Genomic DNA, 17,131 nt, shown 5'->3' on the forward strand with positions numbered 1-17,131 from the left:
CCCCTCAGCAGTTTCAGTCAGTCTGCCTCTCCTGCTCCCCACTCTGTCTCTGGTGGGTCTTCTCACCCCCCGCACCACTGGCCTGTACCCCGGTTCCTGTATAAAGTAAATCTGTAAATAAATAAATGTTTATTTGTGCTGCAGTTAAAGCCGGTGGCTTTAACCCCTGCACCATCGGGAGGCCCTAGCGTAGTCTCTTCATGGTGCCGGGTGCCGGGTGCGGTTCCTTCTTCACTCTCCTGTTCAGGAGAAACACGGAGGTCACCTTTCTTCACTTTCTCAGGTTTCGGATGACGAGCCAGGAGACGGCCTTAGTTCCCGTGCGTCAGACCGGTGCCTCTCAGATGTTCCGGAGAAGTCACAAGTGACGTCTTCTGGGCCAACACATTTGTGAAGAGATTTTACATTAGTTTTAAGTTATTTAATGGACCTGGAGCTATTCGCAGCTTCTCTCTCTCTCGTCATTGTGGTAAGTGGCGTTTTCCAAGGGCCTCCCCGTCCGTCTGCCGTTTTCACTGCTGTTTGGAAGAACTCTTGACGTTGCTCTTCATTATCTGATTCCGGCTTCTATTTCCTTCCGTTCTCTTTGGGTTTAACTTGCAGTTACTTTCCTAGGGTCTTGAGATGGGCACTTGGATCACTGAATTTTAAATTTTCTTGCTGGCAATTTTGGTTAAATCTTCCCAATCATTACTTCTTCCCTGCTTCTGCCAGTTGTGAGAGGCAGCTGAGAGTGTACATTTGCCTCGTTCTCATTGTGCTGTACTTTGAGGTTGATGTATTAATGCATGCAAGAGCTGGGGTGCAGGCCAGAGGTGCAGGGCCGGGGGGTGAGAGACAGGGACAACGGGGGAACAGAACAAGTGGATCCACTGAAGTCCACTGCTGAGGGGAGCAGCGGGGAGGCAGGAGAGGTCAGCTGTGCCCTGTGGGTAGCGCCCCGGCTGGCCGGGATGGAACTCGCACTGCAGAGGCTGCGGACAGCTTCATGGGTTGCGTCTTCACCCCTGGCGCCACGAGGGAGGCCCTACATTAACTTTTCAATGAAATATTTTCATTGTATTTTAGTAGGTACCCTAGAGGTTAAGTTTCATGCATTATAGTCTCTTAAATCATTGCAAAAATCTTGTAACGGTAAATTCATCGAACATCCCTTTCCCCCGCCTGGACAGTTCTTGTGGCCGTGTGTTCGCCTGTTTAACTCTCAAGACCTTGTTTTACTTGTTTATTTTTTAAAGATTTATTTATTTATGCATATAAGAGCTGGGGTACAGGCCAGAGGTGTGGGGGGTGAGACAGAGTGGGGAGCAGAACAGGCAGACTGACTGAAACACTGCTGAGGGGAGCAGCGGGGAGACGGGAGGGGTCTGCCGCGCCCTGTGGGTAGCTCCCTGGCCAGGGAAGGAACGCATGCTGCAGAGGCTGCGGACAGCCTCATAGGCTGTGTCCCAACAGGTTGCACCACCAGGGAGGCCCACGAGACCTTGGAAAGGGGCGCATGGGAGAAGGTGACACTTCAACTACAACTTGAGTGGGATCCCACAAAATGGAAAAGACAAGAGGGCGCCCCAGGTGAGAGGGGTCGCGGCCCAGTGCAGCCCTTTATGCTGGCGGGCTGCAGGAGCCTCATGGCCCGGGGCCAAGTCCCAGTCTTGTCACTAAGCTGCTCAAGCAACCAAACTCCTCTGCGTCCTCTCCTGACCTGTGTCGAGGGGGACGTAACACCGAACTCCCAGGACTGTGATGGCTAAAGTCAGCCTGGCCGGCAGGCCCAGCACTGGTCTCCTGACGAGCGACCGCTGCCCCACTCGCTGTGCGCACTCCCAGGCCTTGCTCTCAGCAGGCACCGGCTTCCTCCCGCCGTGTTCCCAGCCCTTTAGTTCACGGCCAACCCGGGCTGAACCAGGCCAAGGCAGCACACTGGGCTGGCACCCCTCATGCTATCTGACAGGACCTCCTCTTCTCAGCGCCCTGAGTGGGAGTGTTTGCCCTCGCTTGGCCTAACTCCTGCCCAAGTGAAAATACAGCTGGATCCCTGTGCCGAGCCCCCAGTGTTCGTCCCGAGTGGTCACGGGAGCGCGGGCATCTGTTACAAACATAACTGTGCTGTCAGCATCTGGACACGCGACGAAGGCTGCGGTCAAGCAGCATGTTTGTACTTTGGAGCTGACACTTGGCTCCCCCATGGGCAGGGTGACATGCTGCCACCGTGCCCCTCATGCGACAGGACAAGGCGGGGCTTCCACCCTAAGGGCTGCCTCCGTGCCTGGCCCCACGGGCAGCCCCCCTTCCTAGCACGCTGCACTGTCCCAGGTGCATGCTGGGGCGGGGCGGTCCCACTGACCCGAGGAAGCCCCACCAGATGGCCCCCGGTCTCAGCCAGACGGCCCCGACCCCACACAGAAGGAGACCGGGCCCTCTGCCTGCGGACCTTCTACTCCCCACTCGCCTCGGCTTCCAGCCCCAGTGGAAGACCCCTCTGACACGGTCCGTACCACCCCTGTGGGGAACCAGAGTCGGCTTGTTCTGGGGCCCAGGACCCCAGTGGTCTCAGTGTGGCTTGTTGAGAGCAACAGGACAGCTGCCCAGGGGTGCCAGGCCCCTGCAAAGCCGCAGGGCTCACTGGCAGCACTCAGCCACGTGCCTGAAGAGCTCCTCGCCTTGCTCGTCACCAAAGCACTGCAAACAGTGTGGGCACTGGAGGTCCCCCTGGCCTCTCCGGGGTGCACTTGGGCGGCCGCCCTCCGCAGGAGACTCCAACCACGGAGATCCAGTCCCGGGCCTGCAGCCACTGGGCACAGCGAGCTCCAATGCGTCTGTCTCTAAGTACTTGGGGGCTCTGCTCCCAGTGTGAATCCGGCGGGAGGCCGGCTCTCGGGAGTCCTGGAAGAAAGGCAGGAAGGGCCTGTTGGCACATGTGCTGGCGGCCACAAAGCCGGCCCCAGGGTCCAGCAAGTAGCTATTCCTTCTGTTTGAGTGGACTTTGCCCTCCCCTTGCTTCCCTGCAGCCCAGAGCCCGAGTGAGAGGGTGTCTGGTGGCAGCTGAAGGGGTTGCTCATGAAGGAACAGGTCGAGGGGGCCCTCCCACACTCCTGATGGAAGGTCCAGATGGACCCATCCGTCCTAGGGCACCTGCCCAAACAGGTGGCCCCGAAGACACACCCCATGCAACCATCTGGCCCACCCCGTGCCTCCCCTTGAGCTCAGCACACTCCTGGCAGGACGTGCTGGACCGCATGCACTGCCGCCCGTGGGGACAGCACACTGCCCTGGCAGACACAGGGGGACCGGGGGGCTGCTCTACCTGTCTCCAGGCTGCCTGGTGCTGCAGGGAGGCCACCTTCTCCTCAAGTTCGTGAATCCTGCTCTGAGCCCGCTCCCGATCTGCCCTTTCGGACGCAAAGTCATCCTTGTAAGCGAGAATCTGAGGGACGAAACTCGCTGTCACAACACTGTTTCGGCTCAAGGACGAAAGTTCTGCCCAACTTCCACCCACCCCACGGCCCCGCCACTCTGTGCCCCAAGCCCTTGGCCGGTGGGCCCAGCGTACCTGCTGCTCCAGCATCTGCACCCGCTCCAGGGCGGTGTCCCGAGCCCGCCGCACAGCCGCCAGCTCCAGCTTCACTTCTGTCCAGCCGCTCATCTTCTCCTCCAGCTGTCTGTTGAGCCGGCAGATCTCCTTCCTCATCAGCTCGGGCGGGGAGGGTGTTTCCGGCTCACGGGAGGCCTGCAGCCCCTTCAGCTGCGCGTGTAGCCCCCGCACATACTCGTCCCTGCTGTCGTCATAGCGCTGCCACTTGGCATTGAGGTCTTCCACCTGGGCAAGGGGGGGTGGGGGGGCGGCGCGGCTGAGACCTGCTCTCGGGCTGTGCTGAAGGTGAGGCTGTTCAGCAGCCATAAGCAGCTGGGTGAGCCCCCCTGATGGCAGCTGAGGGAACCTGAGGCCATCAGCCAAGGCTGCCATGCTGATGTCACAGCAGCTGTCTCGGACAGAAGTGGACTTGGAGCCTTAGAAACTGTACTTGAGGGGCCTCCCTGGGGGCACAGCAGTTAAAGACTCAGCCACTGCAGCCTGAGCGCAACCCCTGGCCAGGGAGCTGACGCCCAGAGCACAGCAGACCTTTCATGTCTCCCCACAGCTCCCCTCAGCAGTGCACCTCAGTGGATCCACCTGTTCTGCTCCCCACTCTGTCCCTGGGAAATCCTCTTACCCCCCACACACATACCTTTGGCCTGTACCCCAGTTCTTGGATGCATAAATAAATCTTTCAGAAAAAAAACTACTTGATGAAAACTCTTGTATCTCCTTCAGATGAACTAACTTGGAGAGACAGGACGCGTCCTGTGTCCTTTGAGGCAATAAAGTCTGGTTTCAGGGGACCTACCCATCAGCCAAAGTGGCCTGAGGACAGGAGCAGCCCTTGGGTATAGTGGGGGAAGGGCCCTCCCCTAGAGGAAAGGTTCCCGGATGAAAAAGTAAAGATACCCACGTGGGCGACCTTCTGCTTCAACAGTCGATTTTCTTCCCGCAGCTTCTCAATAACAGTCTGGACAGAAGCATCCTCACCCGCATGCTCCAGCTGCAGAAGGCAGGGACCAACAGAGGACACAGTGTCACCAACCGTGGCTGTCACGTGCAGGGAGAAGCAAGTCAGCCTTGGAGACCGAGGGCGCAGCGCTCAGCCGCGTGTTCATCTGGCAGAGAAGAGGAGCGGAGACCCGGGAAAGGACTGGGTGCTGGTGCCACCTCCCGGGCGCCGCCCTCCACAGTTCCTGTGCCCGAGCTTCCCAGCCGCAGGCATCGCAGGAACGGGAAACGCCACCCATGGGCACCTTAGAGTGCCCTGGCTGGGTCCCACAGCCACCAGGGCCTGGCGCGAACAGAGTTCCTCTGTCCCGGGCCCGCGGCACAGGCATGCCCACGCACAAGCTGCTCCCCTCCCAGCGGTGGGCACGCCCAGCTGAGAGGGTCTGGAGTCATGCGTCCGAGCCCGGAACTCCGCATGGAGCAGCCCGGGGCCTGGGCGCCCAGATGCCACTGCTGAGAGTTCCCCTATGCCAGAGGAAATGCGTGTCCCAGCCCCGCCGCACCGGGAAGCCCCTGGTGACTCAGCCAGGCGAGGCAGAGAAGTGGCGCTGGTGTAGAGACGACGCCGAGCCCCATGTTGGCCTCAGGCTGACCAGAATGTGTGGCTACTTCCAAAACCCCGGAGGAAAATGACAGTGACTCAAAATCAGACGAGAGCGCCGCCGCCTCCACCCGGGGCCACTTTCCTTTTGGTTTCTGAGACCTGCCGTGTCCTTTCTGAGCTTCCTTGTTCTCTGAACCCACCAGACTCAGGCAGAGAAGATGCAGGCCTGGGGGAGGAAGACCCACAGGCGGCCTCTTCCAGAGCCAGCCTCGGCTGGGCCGCCCCTCTTGGCTCAGACACACAGAGCCCACAGAAGGCCGGTCCTTCTGCTGGCCTGGGGCCTAGCTCCAGCACACTCACCTCACCTCTGCCTCAGTTTCCTTCTCACCAACAGCACCAGTGCAGCACTTGCCCAGGGCGGCCCCTGTGCGGTCTCCCCACGAGCCCAGGTGGCTATAGGCCCTGCTGGCTGGGGCACCAGCTAACCACCTCCCCAGGCTGCAGGCACCACCCTGAGGCCTGCTCTCCGGTTGGCACCCAGGGCCTACCTCAGGGCTTTTGTCCCCCGCATGCACGTGCGCACGCTGCCGATCATCCAGACATCTGGCCAGATGTTGGCACATGTGGGCGGTGGCGGCCAGAGTCCTCCGCAGTTGGTGGGTCTCGTCAGCCAGGGAGCGGCACAGGACGGCGCTGGCCGCGCACGCCCGCTCCTTCTCGGCCACGGTCCTCCGGAGCAAGAGCACCTCCTTCTCCGGCTCGAGCTGCGGCTGGCTCATGAGTTGCTGGGTCTCCTTCTCTTTCTCTTGCAGCTGCTCCGTGAGTCTCTCGATTTCCTAAGTGGGGGGATTTACAAGACCAGCGTGATTAAAAGAGGTGACCCCGGGCAGCAGACGCGCGCTGGAGGTCTGCCTTGAAACGCTCGTTAACTCAGCGTGCAGCCTGTGATGGTCTGCGGACCTTCAGCCACCCCTGTTCTCACGAGTGAGTTCATCGTTTTAGACTTTACATCATCAAACTACTGAGTGTGGCGATTCCAAACATTTCTTGATAGGAAGGGGAGAAGCCCCACTGGAGTGGGTAGCCCCCAAAAGGTATGTGCCCGTCCTGGCCCCTGGTACTTGGAAAGGGGACGTTTATTTAGAAGGAGGGTCTCTGCGGATGTGGCCAGCTGCGAGGACGTCGTTCTGGCTTAGGATGGACCGTGCCCACAGGCGCCGCAGGGACGGCCGCGGGGGAGACGGGCGGCAGCTGCAGAGAAGCACCTGCAGGCCGGAGAACGCCGAGGGCTTCTGCCACCTGGAGCCTGAGGAGGCAGGCGGGACCGGCCCGGAGCCCCGGAGCCCAGCTCTGGCCACACCAGGGCGCAGGCGTCTGGTCTCCGCTGTGGAAGGTGAAATCTCTGTTGTTTTAAGCCCGTGCTTCATGGCCCGTGATTTCAGTGGTCCTGCCCTTTCTGCCCCCCGCTCTGTCTCTGGGGAATCCTCTCACCCTCCCGCGCCTCTGGCCTGCGCCCCAGTTCTTGTATAAAAATGGATAAATCTTTTAAAAAAATTTTTTTTAAATAAACAACAAAAGTAGTTTGTCCTCACTAGCAATTGCTTTAAAGATAACTAGATGAAGCTGTTCAACAAAAAGACAGAACGGCAGGAGGGTAAAAAGAAATGACCCCCCACATGGTCTCCAAGAGACACGCATTCTGCGGGCACGGCTGGGGTGGGCGGGCTGGGGTGGGCGGGCGGCGGAAGGTGGGCGCGCACTCCCCGAAGAGCGCCCCAGCCATCCAGCGCCAGACAAATAGACTTGAACGTGAAAAAAGTTATGGGGCAAAAAAGGTGCTCTGGTGGGCCTCCCCGGTGGCGCAGCGGGTGAGCGCTGGGTTGCGAAGCTGCCCGCAGCCTCTGGGGCGCTGGTTCGATCCCCGGCTGCTCCCCGGCCACCGCAGACCTCTCCTGCCGCCCGCTGCTCCCCTCAGCAGTGTCCTTCGGTCCTTCTGCCTGCTCTGCTCCCCGCTCTGGCTCTGGTGAATCCTCTCACCCTCCCGCGCTTCTGACTGTACCCCGTGCTTGTATAAATGAAACAAACAAACAAACAAACAAACAAATAAATAAAAATACGTGCCTCTTTAAAAAAAAAAAAGTGCTCTGGGTTCATGAAGGGTTTCCTGGAGCAAGATCTCTAACTACGGACACCCGTGCGCCTGTGACTAGACCGGCAGGAAAGAAAGAATGACATGGAGAAAGGCAGTGAGAGTGGGCGACTTCAACACCCCTCCCCACAGTGAGGGAACCCCCATGCCACAACCAAGGAAGGCAGCTGCCCGACGGCCAGGACAGGGGGACGGGCCCCGCGGGCCGCACCGGGAAACACCGCAGCCGGGGCAGCCATCTTCCCGGCGGCCACGCGGGAGGAAAACTGGAACGTTCCCCTTTGTGACAGTGAGGCGCGCGCTCAAGCCCGCGGAAGGGGCAACCATGTAGTTTAGGACCAGCGCAAACCCGACCCCCTGCAGAGACCAGTGACCTGGTGCTCACCGAGAAGGCGCCCCAACAAGCCCACTGCACGGCTCCAAGATTTCGGGAAAACAGCTCAACCCACACCAAGAGAAGAAATGGAACAAAGATTAGAACAAAGATAACTCAAGTAGAGAAAATCCGGGAAACCAAACACTGGGTCTTAAAACCGTGAACAAAGCTGACAACCCTTTACCCAGGCAGAAAAAAAGACTAATCACAAAAGTCAGAAATGAAAGTGGGGACACCACCCCCAGTTCTGCAGAACTAGAAGGAATCCACCGCCAACAGCTGTCCTGCCAGCCCTGGATACCCGGTGAAACGGGCACCCTGGGGACCAAACGCTGCAGACTCAGGAAAACCCAGAAGACCTTCAACCTCTAGGAAGGACGCGGGAGCGGGCAGCACCCCCCCCCCACTCGCGCCCCTGGGCATTTCCTGCCCGGTGAAGAATGAGAACCCTCCTGACCAGAGGCCCCTAGAAAATTACCAGTGCCGCCAAGGAACAGGGACCAGCCTCCCCGAGGGGACACACCCCAACCCTCCCCTCACCCCAACCCTCCCCTCACCCGACACTCCCCTCACCCCAGACACTCTCCTCACCCCAGACACTCCCCTCACCCCGACACTCCCCTCACCCCGACACTCCCCTCACCCCGACACTCCCCTCACCCCAACACTCCCCTCACCCCAACACTCCCCTCACCCCAACTCCCCTCAGGGGACACTCCCCTCACCCCAGACACTCCCCTCACCCCAACACTCCCCTCACCCGACACTCCCCTCACCCCGACACTCCCCTCACCCCAACACTCTCCTCCCCTCACCCCAGACACTCCCCTCACCCCAGACACTCCCCTCACCCCAGGAACTCCCCTCACCCCAGACACTCCCCTCACCCCGACACTCCCCTCACCCCAACACTCCCCTCACCCCAACACTCCCCTCACCCCAACACTCCCCTCACACCAGACACTACCCTCACCCCAACACTCCCCTCACCAACACTCCCCTCACCCAACACTCCCCTCACCCTAGACACCCCCCTCACCCCAACACTCCCCTCACCCCAACACTCCCCTCACCCCAACACTCTCCTCACCCAACACTCTCCTCACCCCAACACTCCCCACACCCCAACACTCTCCTCACCCAACACTCCCCTCACCTCAACACTCCCCTCACCCCAGACACTCTCCTCACCCCAACACTCCCCTCACCCCAACACTCCCCTCACCTCAACACTCCCCTCACCCCAGACACTCTCCTCACCCCAACACTCCCCTCACCCCAACACTCCCCTCACCCTAGACACTACCCTCACACAGACACTCCCCTCACCTAGAGACTCCTCACCCCAGAGACTCCTCTCCCTGACACCCCCGTCACCCCAGAGACTCCCCTTACCTCAGAGACCCCAGAGACTCCCCTCACCCGGACACTCCCCTCACCCCGACACTCCCCGACCCCAGACACTCCCCTCACCCCAACACTCCCCTCACTCCCAACTTCCCTCACCCCTGACAATCCCCTCACCCCAATACGCCCCCCGCCCCAGAGACTCCCCTCACCCCGACGCGCCTCACAGCCCCGCGACCGCGCGCCCCGCACCTGGCGCAGCTCGGCCTCGGCGGCGCCGCTTTCCCGCCGCCGGAGCTGCTCGCGGAAGCGCGCCACCTGCCCCAGGAGGGCGTCCACGAGCGACGGCGCCGCGTCCCCCTCGAGCGTGGCCAGGCGCGCGCGGAGCCGCGCGATGAGGGCGTCGCGGGCGTCCAGCTGGTCCTGCAGGTGCCGCAGCCTCTGCCCCGCCTCGTGGTACAGGCCGCAGAGCGCGGCAGCCGCGCGCGGGGCCCCCGGCCCCCGCCCGTCGCCGCGCCCTCAGCCGACATGGCGGCGCGCCGGCCCCGAGGCCGCCCGGGCCCGGCCACTTCCGCGCGAGCGGGGCGCGGGGCCCTTCCCGGAACTCGCGGCCGGGCCCCGCCCCCGAGGCCCCGCCCCGGGCCCCGCCCCCGCCCCGCAGGCCCGCCCACCGGGAGGGCGAGCTCCGGAAGCCCAGCGGCGGCCCCGCCCCTCCTGGAGCCAGACCCCGCCCCTCCTGGAGCCAGACCCCGCCCCTCCTGGAGCCAGGCCCCGCCCCCGGAGCCAGGCCCCGCCCCCGGAGCCAGGCCCCGCCGCCGCTCCCCGACCCCGCGGAGAGCGCGACCCGCGCGCCGGCCCTGGCGACACCCGCCCCGCCCGGGCGCCGGGGAGCGGGGCGGCCCCGGGGCGCGGCGACCCCAGCCGCGGGCCCAGCGGGGCGGGGGGCGGCGGGCGCCCGGCGGGAGGGGGCCGGGCCGAGGCCCGCCGGAGGGAGCCGCCCGCCCGCGCGCGCAGGGCCCGGGCGGGGCCGGCCTCGAGCAGCGCCTCCGCCGCCGGCCGCCCGCCGGGAGCAGCTCGCGGGGCGCGGGCGTCGGCTCCAGAAAGTTCCCGGGACGGCGTGTCCCCGCCGGCGCCTGGCGTCGCCCGCCCGGGCCCGCCGAGCCCGCGAACCCCAGCGCGCGGGCCTCTCCCCGCCGGAGGGGGCGCGGCCCCGGGGCGCCTCCCGGCCGCTCGCAAGGCCGCGCCGGCCGAGGCGGGGGGCGCCCGCGGGCGAGTCTCCTCCCTCCGCCCGGCCCCACCTGGCCGAGGCCGCCTCAGCCGCTTTGCTTTTTGAATAAGGTTTCTTTTCATTTATTCATGCCACAAGAGCCGGGGTGCGGGCCCGAGGGGCGGGAGAGAGGACTCCCCGGAGACAGGGTGGGGAGCAGAGCCGGTGTATGGACTGAAACCCACCGCTGAGGCTGTCACAGGGCCGCCCTCCTGGCTGGGGGTCCTCACCGCGGCTTACGAGGGACTTAGGAACACTCCACGGCAGGTTCATGAAAGGTTTACTGACAAGGGAAAAGGAAATGAGGAAAATGCACAACTCAGGGAGAAAATAGGGAAATAAAGTCTAATGCGTCCTACCCGATCCGCCGACCTGGAAACCCAAAGGCGCTCTCCGAGCTGGCCGACCTGCGAGCTGGCGGGGAGCCAACATGGGGGACCCCCCCCAAAGCCCACGTGTCTGCCTTTATACCCACCTGGCTGCTGAACCCCACCCTCCAGTCCCAGCCACCTTCCCTTGGGTGGGGATGGGATGTGGAGTCCCCAGTGTCTTTGGCTTTGGCCTGGGGTGGGGGTGGAGTCCACAAAGCCCGTATGGGATCAGCTTTAGGGCATCTTTCCCCCTAACAGTTGGAGCAGCGGAGAGACAGGAGAAGTCTGCGTCGCCCTGTGGGTCAGCTCCCTGGCTGGGGACCGAACTCAGGTCACAGTGGCCGCAGCAATAGCTTGATAGCCTGAGACTAACCCCTGCACCACCACAGAGGCCCAGTCACTTCATTTTTGCCACACACCTACACGGTCTCTGCCAGGTGAGAGGAATTTGCCTTTAAGGCAAAGAGTGAAAATGGGGTTCAGCCCTGGTGTAGTGGCAGCTGTTCCAGAGGTGGATGGCCCGTCCCTGGAGGCCGCTCTATGCAGGCGGCACATTATCGTGTCCTGTCCTGTCACTCCTTAGCGTATTAGGGTTTCTGTGTTATGGGGTAGGATTTGGAAGGTCATTTTTTTTTTCTTTTGGGAACACTAGGCATTTTTCCCATATAAAATGAATGGCAATTGTGTCTTCACTTTGCACCCTTTCCACGTAGGGAAGATTCAAGGAACTCTCCACTTTTGCACGGTGGGGGACCCGCATGCACCCTGGTCCTCAAGGTGCTTGAACCTGGGTCTCTGCTGTGAAAGGGGCATCCTAATCTCCCTCCCAGTCTCCCTCCTAGTCTGTCCTGGCCCCCTGAAGGCCAAGTGAACTTTGGAAACAGCTGAAGGAAAGCAGGCTCCACCCAACGGGAGCGGGGAGGCCTGCACGGGGCGCTCTTGCCAAGCTCTGCTTCCCTGCGCCCCAGCAGGAAGCAGCTGCCCTCACACCCCCACAGGAAGAGGGGGGCTCTGCCTGAGCACTACGCTGCCAGTGGGGGGAGGGGGCGGGGCACAAGGTGGCAGCCCCACCCCAGTCCTCCCTGGCAGGAAGGCCACCCCTCCTCTGCCTTCAGGCCCAGGACCAGGGGTCCTCCTGACCTCCTCCCACACCCCACCCCACTACGTCTGCTGCCCCTGTGGACGCCAGGCTTGGCTCCTGTAGACGCCAAACTCGGTGGCTTAAAACAACACACTTGTCTTATCCCACAGCGATGGAGGCAGGGGTCCGGCAATGGAATCCTCGGGTTAAAGTCAAGGTTTCCGTAGAGCTGGCTCTGGCTCTAGGAACGCCCTGTACTGGGAACATTCTGGAAAATGACTGCTTTGGCAGATTGGAGAGCAAGGCCAGCTGCGTGGAGCTGAAGTCTGAGGTAGCTGGGCAGACTCTGCAGCCTGAGTGTCAAGCCAGTCTTTTGTCCCCTGCTGATGAAGGGGAGCTAGAGGAGGACGTTGTAGCCTTGGGGACCCAGTGTTATAGGACAGGGAGAGGGGCAGCCCAAACCCCGCAAACCTGCCTATTCTTTTTTTTTTTTTAAAGATTTATTTATTTATTTATACAAGCACGGGGTACAGTCAGAAGCGCGGGAGGGTGAGAGAATTCACCAGAGCCAGAGCGGGGAGCAGAGCAGGCAGAAGGACCGAAGGACACTGCTGAGGGGAGCAGCGGGCGGCAGGAGAGGTCTGCGCGCCATGTGGGACCCTCCTCCAGTGGCCGGGGAGCAGCCGGGGATCGAACCGGCGCCGCAGAGGCCGCGGGCAGCTTCGCAACCCAGCGCTCAACCGCTGCGCCATCCGGGAGGCCCAAACCTGCCTATTCTAAATGGGTTCTGCCATCCGCCGCATCAACACAAAACATATGAGACTTTAATGGGAAGGAACTTTAATAAAACTAGGAAACAAGACAGGAAAGGCAAAGAGTCTAGTTTCTAAATGAAGCATCCAGAGTTACCCATCCCCTCGTGGGTAAAAGTCCATCCATATGGGATCGGCCCAGAGCAAGGCCCCAAAGCCTGCCACAAGTCTAGAGCTTCTTCCAGTGGGGACCCACAGAAAAGGGTCACAAACAACCGGACAAGCCCGGAAGGAAAAGAGCAAAATCAACATCCAGATAAAAGCTGCCATGGTCACCTCCCCACGGGTCTCACCCACATCTGTGTCACCCAGTCCACGACCAAAAGACAAGCGCAGTTTCTTCACGTGTCTCTAGGCTCCATGCGCCTCCTCCAGGTCTCCTTCTGGCTCCATCCTGCTTCCTTCCTCAGTCTCTTCTGCCGCTTCTCCTCTTCCTGCTCAGCTCCACCCTCCCTTGGGTGGGGCAGGGAACCTCCCCCTTTCCTGGGACCACCCTGTTACACCAGGGTGGGTCGGGGAGGGGTGGCCACCTTCCAGCCTGCTCACCCCGTATCCCCAGTGTTGCGTATGTGCTGCAGGTAGCAAGCCCTCAGCCGAGCTCTGTCGGGAAAGAAGGAACGTGTAGGTATCCGGTAAACAAAGGTACTGGGCGTGCGTGAATAAACGATTTGATGAGATGGCCCCGGGGCCCCTAGTTGCAAGGGGCTGCTGGGGTGCAGCAGGCTGGGGTCTGGACAGCCTATTCCCTCATCAGTCTCCAGAGCTCAGCAGACCTCTGTGGAGCCAGAAGGGCCCCCATTTTGTCTTGCGGAACCAATGTGATAGGCATCTCTGGCCTGCACCCAGCCCACTCTGAAGTCCACTGCTGAGGGCAGCAGTGGGGAGACAGGAGAGATCTGCTGCACCTTGTGGGTAGCTCCCTGGCTGGGGATCGCTCAGGCCTGATCGAGCTCAGGCTGCTGCGGTGATAGCAGGCCTCCGCGGTGATAGCGCTGAGACTTAACCCTTAGGCCACAGGGAGGCCCCTGACTGAAGCTTCTTTTGGCGTAAGATGTGAGATGGGTTCTTCCTCCTGCTGTTCAGCCCGGCAGTCCAACTATTGACCAGGAGGCACTAGACGTGGCCTTGCCCCTCATCGTCCACAGCGTGCGAGTGGGGACTCCATGTGAGCAGGGAGCTGGAGGCAGGCCCTTGCAGCCAGCCCCGGGGCGGCACCCAGCACCCCACCCTGCATGTCACTTCTTGGGGCCCCGGGCTCTCACGTGAAGGAGGGTCAGCGCCATTCATAGCAGCTGCAGACCGGGGTGTGGCGAGGAAGAGAAAGGGCACAGCAGGTATGAGGGGAGCTGGGGCGCACCCCTGCCCCCCATCCACCAGCTACAGCCTGCGCCCCAGAGGACAGAAGAAATGACTCTGCTCCCCAACCCTGGGAACACTGTCCCTTCCCCAGAACCTGCACAGCGCTGCCTCCCACCCCTCTAGTAGCTGGGGCAGGCTGGGGGAGGGAGGCAGCTGGGGCAGGGTCTGCTGCGGGCCAGGCCGGGCCATCCTGGGTGCTGCTCTGGATGCGGGCAGGTACTGGACCTGGCGCTCAGGGGCCCCTGAGTCTGGTCAGGGTGCAGCCATGAGTCCAGGCGACTGGCCAAGGGTGGCATGTTTGGAAGGGGTTGTGCCAGGGCTGCAGCATAATTTGGGGAGCCCTCCGGAGTGGGAATAAAGGGCAAAGTCCACCCTGAGGATGGGCAAGTGAAAGGGTGGAGGGGGGGTTGTCTGGGGTGCTGGGCTGGGGCAGGGGCTGGAGGGCCTGTGGGCCAGGAGGCTCCCGTGCTCACTCCTGCCACCAGGGGCCTGGGGGAGCGGAGCTGCTCCTGGTGGTTCTGTTAGGGGGAGAGGCTGTCCTGAGCTAATCCCATGCAGGCTTTGTGGACGCCACCCCCACTCCAGACCAAAGCCATCAGGACACTGGGAAAGACACATCCCGTCACCACCAAAGGGAGGGTGGCTGGGACCTGAGGGTGGCGTTAAGCACCCAGGTTGGGTATAAAAACCAGATATGTGGGCCTTGGGGGCTGGCGATCGCCCGCTTCCTGGCTTCACGGCTCCTGGCTCGCGCCAGCTCTCAGAGCGCCCTTTTGGGATTCCTGATCGGGGAGGACGCGTTTAAAACTTTGTCTCCCACTTTCCTCCCTGAGCTGTGCATTTCCTCATCTCCCCTTCCCTTGTGAATAAACCTTTTATGAACCTTTCGCGTGCGCCTGCAGTGGAGCATGGATAAGTCCTTTTAAGCGCGGGTGAGGACCCACAGGCATCCCGTTTTGTATCGGGGCTGCTCTACAACAGTTCCCCTTCATGGGGTCCTGCTCAGTTGCCCACAGCTCATTGCAGGGGCTCTGCAGTCACCCAGCTACTTTGCACCGTCCATGCTTCGCCCAGTGTCCATGGCTGGCCAGGAGGGGGCTGGGAGACATCCTGGAGGGGCGTGGGCACCACAGCTTCCTCTTCCCAGGCCCCGGGCAGTCTTCCCCTTCCGGGTCCCAGGCCTTCCTGGTGGTCACATGACGGGGAGGGGCGGGCAGGCCACCAGGAGAGAGCCTCTGGGTGGGCAGACCGCTGTGTGTACGAACACCCACGCCCTCCGCCCCACCGTGGCCGGAAGTGGGACCAGAATAGAAAGGTTGCTTTCAGGTTCCAAATTGGGCCCCAGGGACTGAGAGAAGCAGGCCAGGGTGTCAAAATAGAAACACGCGTGCGTGGCGGGCCCTGCGTCCTCCACCCACAGGGCCGGGGCCTGCTGCCTGGCGAGGCTGGCCTGACACTGCTCTCCTGTAAAAATCATTTGTTGTGGTTCTCCGCGGCCGCCAGGCCTGGGTGCTCCGGACACTCAGTTGCGGGCAGGGAGCGGCTGGTTTGGGGAGGGAGAGGGAGCCAGTTGGGTTAGGGGCCCTGGACTGGCCCTGGACTGAGCCCCACCACCCACCACTCATGTTCCTTCTGTTGTAGAGCAACCCCTATACAAAACGGGGTGCCTGACTGTGGGTCCTCACCCGTGCGCTTAAAAGGACTTATCAATGCTCTACTGCAGGCACACGTGAAAGGTTAATAAAAGGTTTATTTACAACAGAAAGGGAAATGAGGAAATGTACAGCTCTGGGAGAAAAGTGGGAGACCAAGTTTTAAATGAGTCCTACCCGATCCGCCGATCAGGAATCCCAAAATGGCGCTCTGAGAGCTGCCGCCAGCCAGGAGCCGTGAAGCCAGGAGGCGAGCGATCGCGAGCCAGAGAGCGAGCAAGGCCCACGTGTTTGGTTTTTATATCCAACCTGGCTGCCCAACTCCACCCTCAGGTCCCAGCCACCCTCCCTTGGTGGTGATGGGATTTGTCTTTCCCAGAGTCTTGATGGCTTTAGTCTGGAGTGGGGGTGGAGTCCACAAAGCCTGTATGAGATTATTTCAGGACATCCTTTCCCCCTAACACTTCTACCCTCAGGCCTGGCATGGGCTGTGCCTCCCGCCAGGGCAGCCCTCTGGGGCCCTAGGCCAGCTCCCTCCCACCGTCCCACAAGGTGCCTCAGGCTTCATGGCCCACGGCCCACACCTTCCCCACACCTTCCGTAGGCTCAAGGGGGAGAGACGGGCGCTGACCCACCCCTCCCTCCAGGTCTGTATTGGGCAGCCGGGGTACAGGCCCTGCCCTCCAGGGGCTCACGGTGCCTGGCCAGAAGCGCCCAGGTTGGTGTCACCCACACTGGGCGGCCCCTGAGCAGGGCCTGTGCTGGACAACCCTGGGTCTGGAGGCGACCTCAGGCGCAGCCCTGACGAACGGGAGCTGGAGGAGGAAGTTGTAGCGGTGGGGCCAGGGCGGGAGATGGGGAGCTCTGTGCTGCGTGGTGGGTGAGGCTGGGGTGTAGGTGGGCTCCGAGCAGGAGCTGGGGCGCTGGTGAATCTCAGCTGATGCCTCCGGAAGGATGCCGGCCAGGGGGTTACAGGTGGGCACCCCAGACGGCCAGGACGACCTCCCCCATGTCTGGTTCCAAGCACAGCCCTGAGGGTGGGGCTGTGGGCAGCTGGAGTCACGCGGGCCCCATACCCAGAGGGGGGACCAGCAGGCTGTGTCAGAGGAAGACCTTTTCCCGACCCCCCCCCCGCCCCCTCCTTTGCCCCTTTCTCTGCAGGGCTCCCGCCCCGTCCAGGCCACCTGGTTTCTGGTGTCTCCCGCTGCTTCCCTCGCCCACCGGCGGGGCCTCCCCTCTCTGGGTCCCGGGACCCATCGCTGGGCAGTGCGGGCACAGGTGACAGTGACGTGGGCCAAGCTCTGTCTGTTTCTAGCATCCCCATGGCGGGGCGCAGTCTCCTCACGCCCTCAGGGGCCTGGACCCTGGCATGACCCAGAGCTGCTGCTGTCCCGCCCCTCCTGGTTCAGAGCCCCGGCTCGATGGCCCCTGGACGAAGCGCTGGGCCCGTGCAGGAAGCTGGCTGACTGTGGCCGGCCAAGGGCCAGCTTCCGCTGCGCTGCCCTCCCCCGGCCCCTTCTGGCCACGGTGGGATCCCTTCCTGGCCCTGCTCACCCTTCCTGGGCTCCGGGGCCAGGGGCTGAGC

The 17,131-nt window shown here is 62.1% G+C and overlaps 2 protein-coding genes across 3 annotated transcripts in view; one reads left to right on the forward strand and one right to left on the reverse strand.

The window, feature by feature from the left end:
• Positions 1–6,781, forward strand: part of FAM193A (family with sequence similarity 193 member A) — a 68,054-nt gene extending 61,273 nt beyond the window's left edge. Inside the window, 2 exon segments of the mRNA XM_054688182.1 lie at positions 284–469; positions 4,533–6,781. The gene's annotated coding sequence lies outside the window, so the exon portion shown is untranslated.
• TNIP2 (TNFAIP3 interacting protein 2) lies at positions 50–7,965 on the reverse strand. 2 transcript variants are annotated; one of them, XM_054688185.1, is made up of 7 exons: positions 7,667–7,965; positions 7,254–7,338; positions 5,681–5,968; positions 4,491–4,580; positions 3,551–3,817; positions 3,305–3,424; positions 50–2,883 (listed from the first exon to the last, which is right to left on the reverse strand). In XM_054688185.1, the coding sequence occupies exons 2-7, from the start codon at positions 7,284–7,286 to the stop codon at positions 2,620–2,622; spliced, it is 1,062 nt and encodes a 353-aa protein (XP_054544160.1). In that variant the 5' UTR covers positions 7,287–7,338; positions 7,667–7,965; the 3' UTR covers positions 50–2,619. The 2 variants fall into 2 exon arrangements, with proteins under 2 accessions (XP_054544160.1, XP_054544158.1); XM_054688183.1 differs by lacking the exon at positions 7,667–7,965 and having other exon boundaries at positions 7,254–7,380.
• Between the last annotated feature and the right edge of the window lie 9,166 nt (positions 7,966–17,131).

This window comes from Talpa occidentalis, unplaced genomic scaffold (genome assembly GCF_014898055.3).
Source record: "Talpa occidentalis isolate TD23 unplaced genomic scaffold, MPIMG_talOcc4v2.1 talOcc4.6, whole genome shotgun sequence".
In the NCBI taxonomy this organism is placed as follows: Eukaryota; Metazoa; Chordata; class Mammalia; order Eulipotyphla; family Talpidae; genus Talpa; species Talpa occidentalis.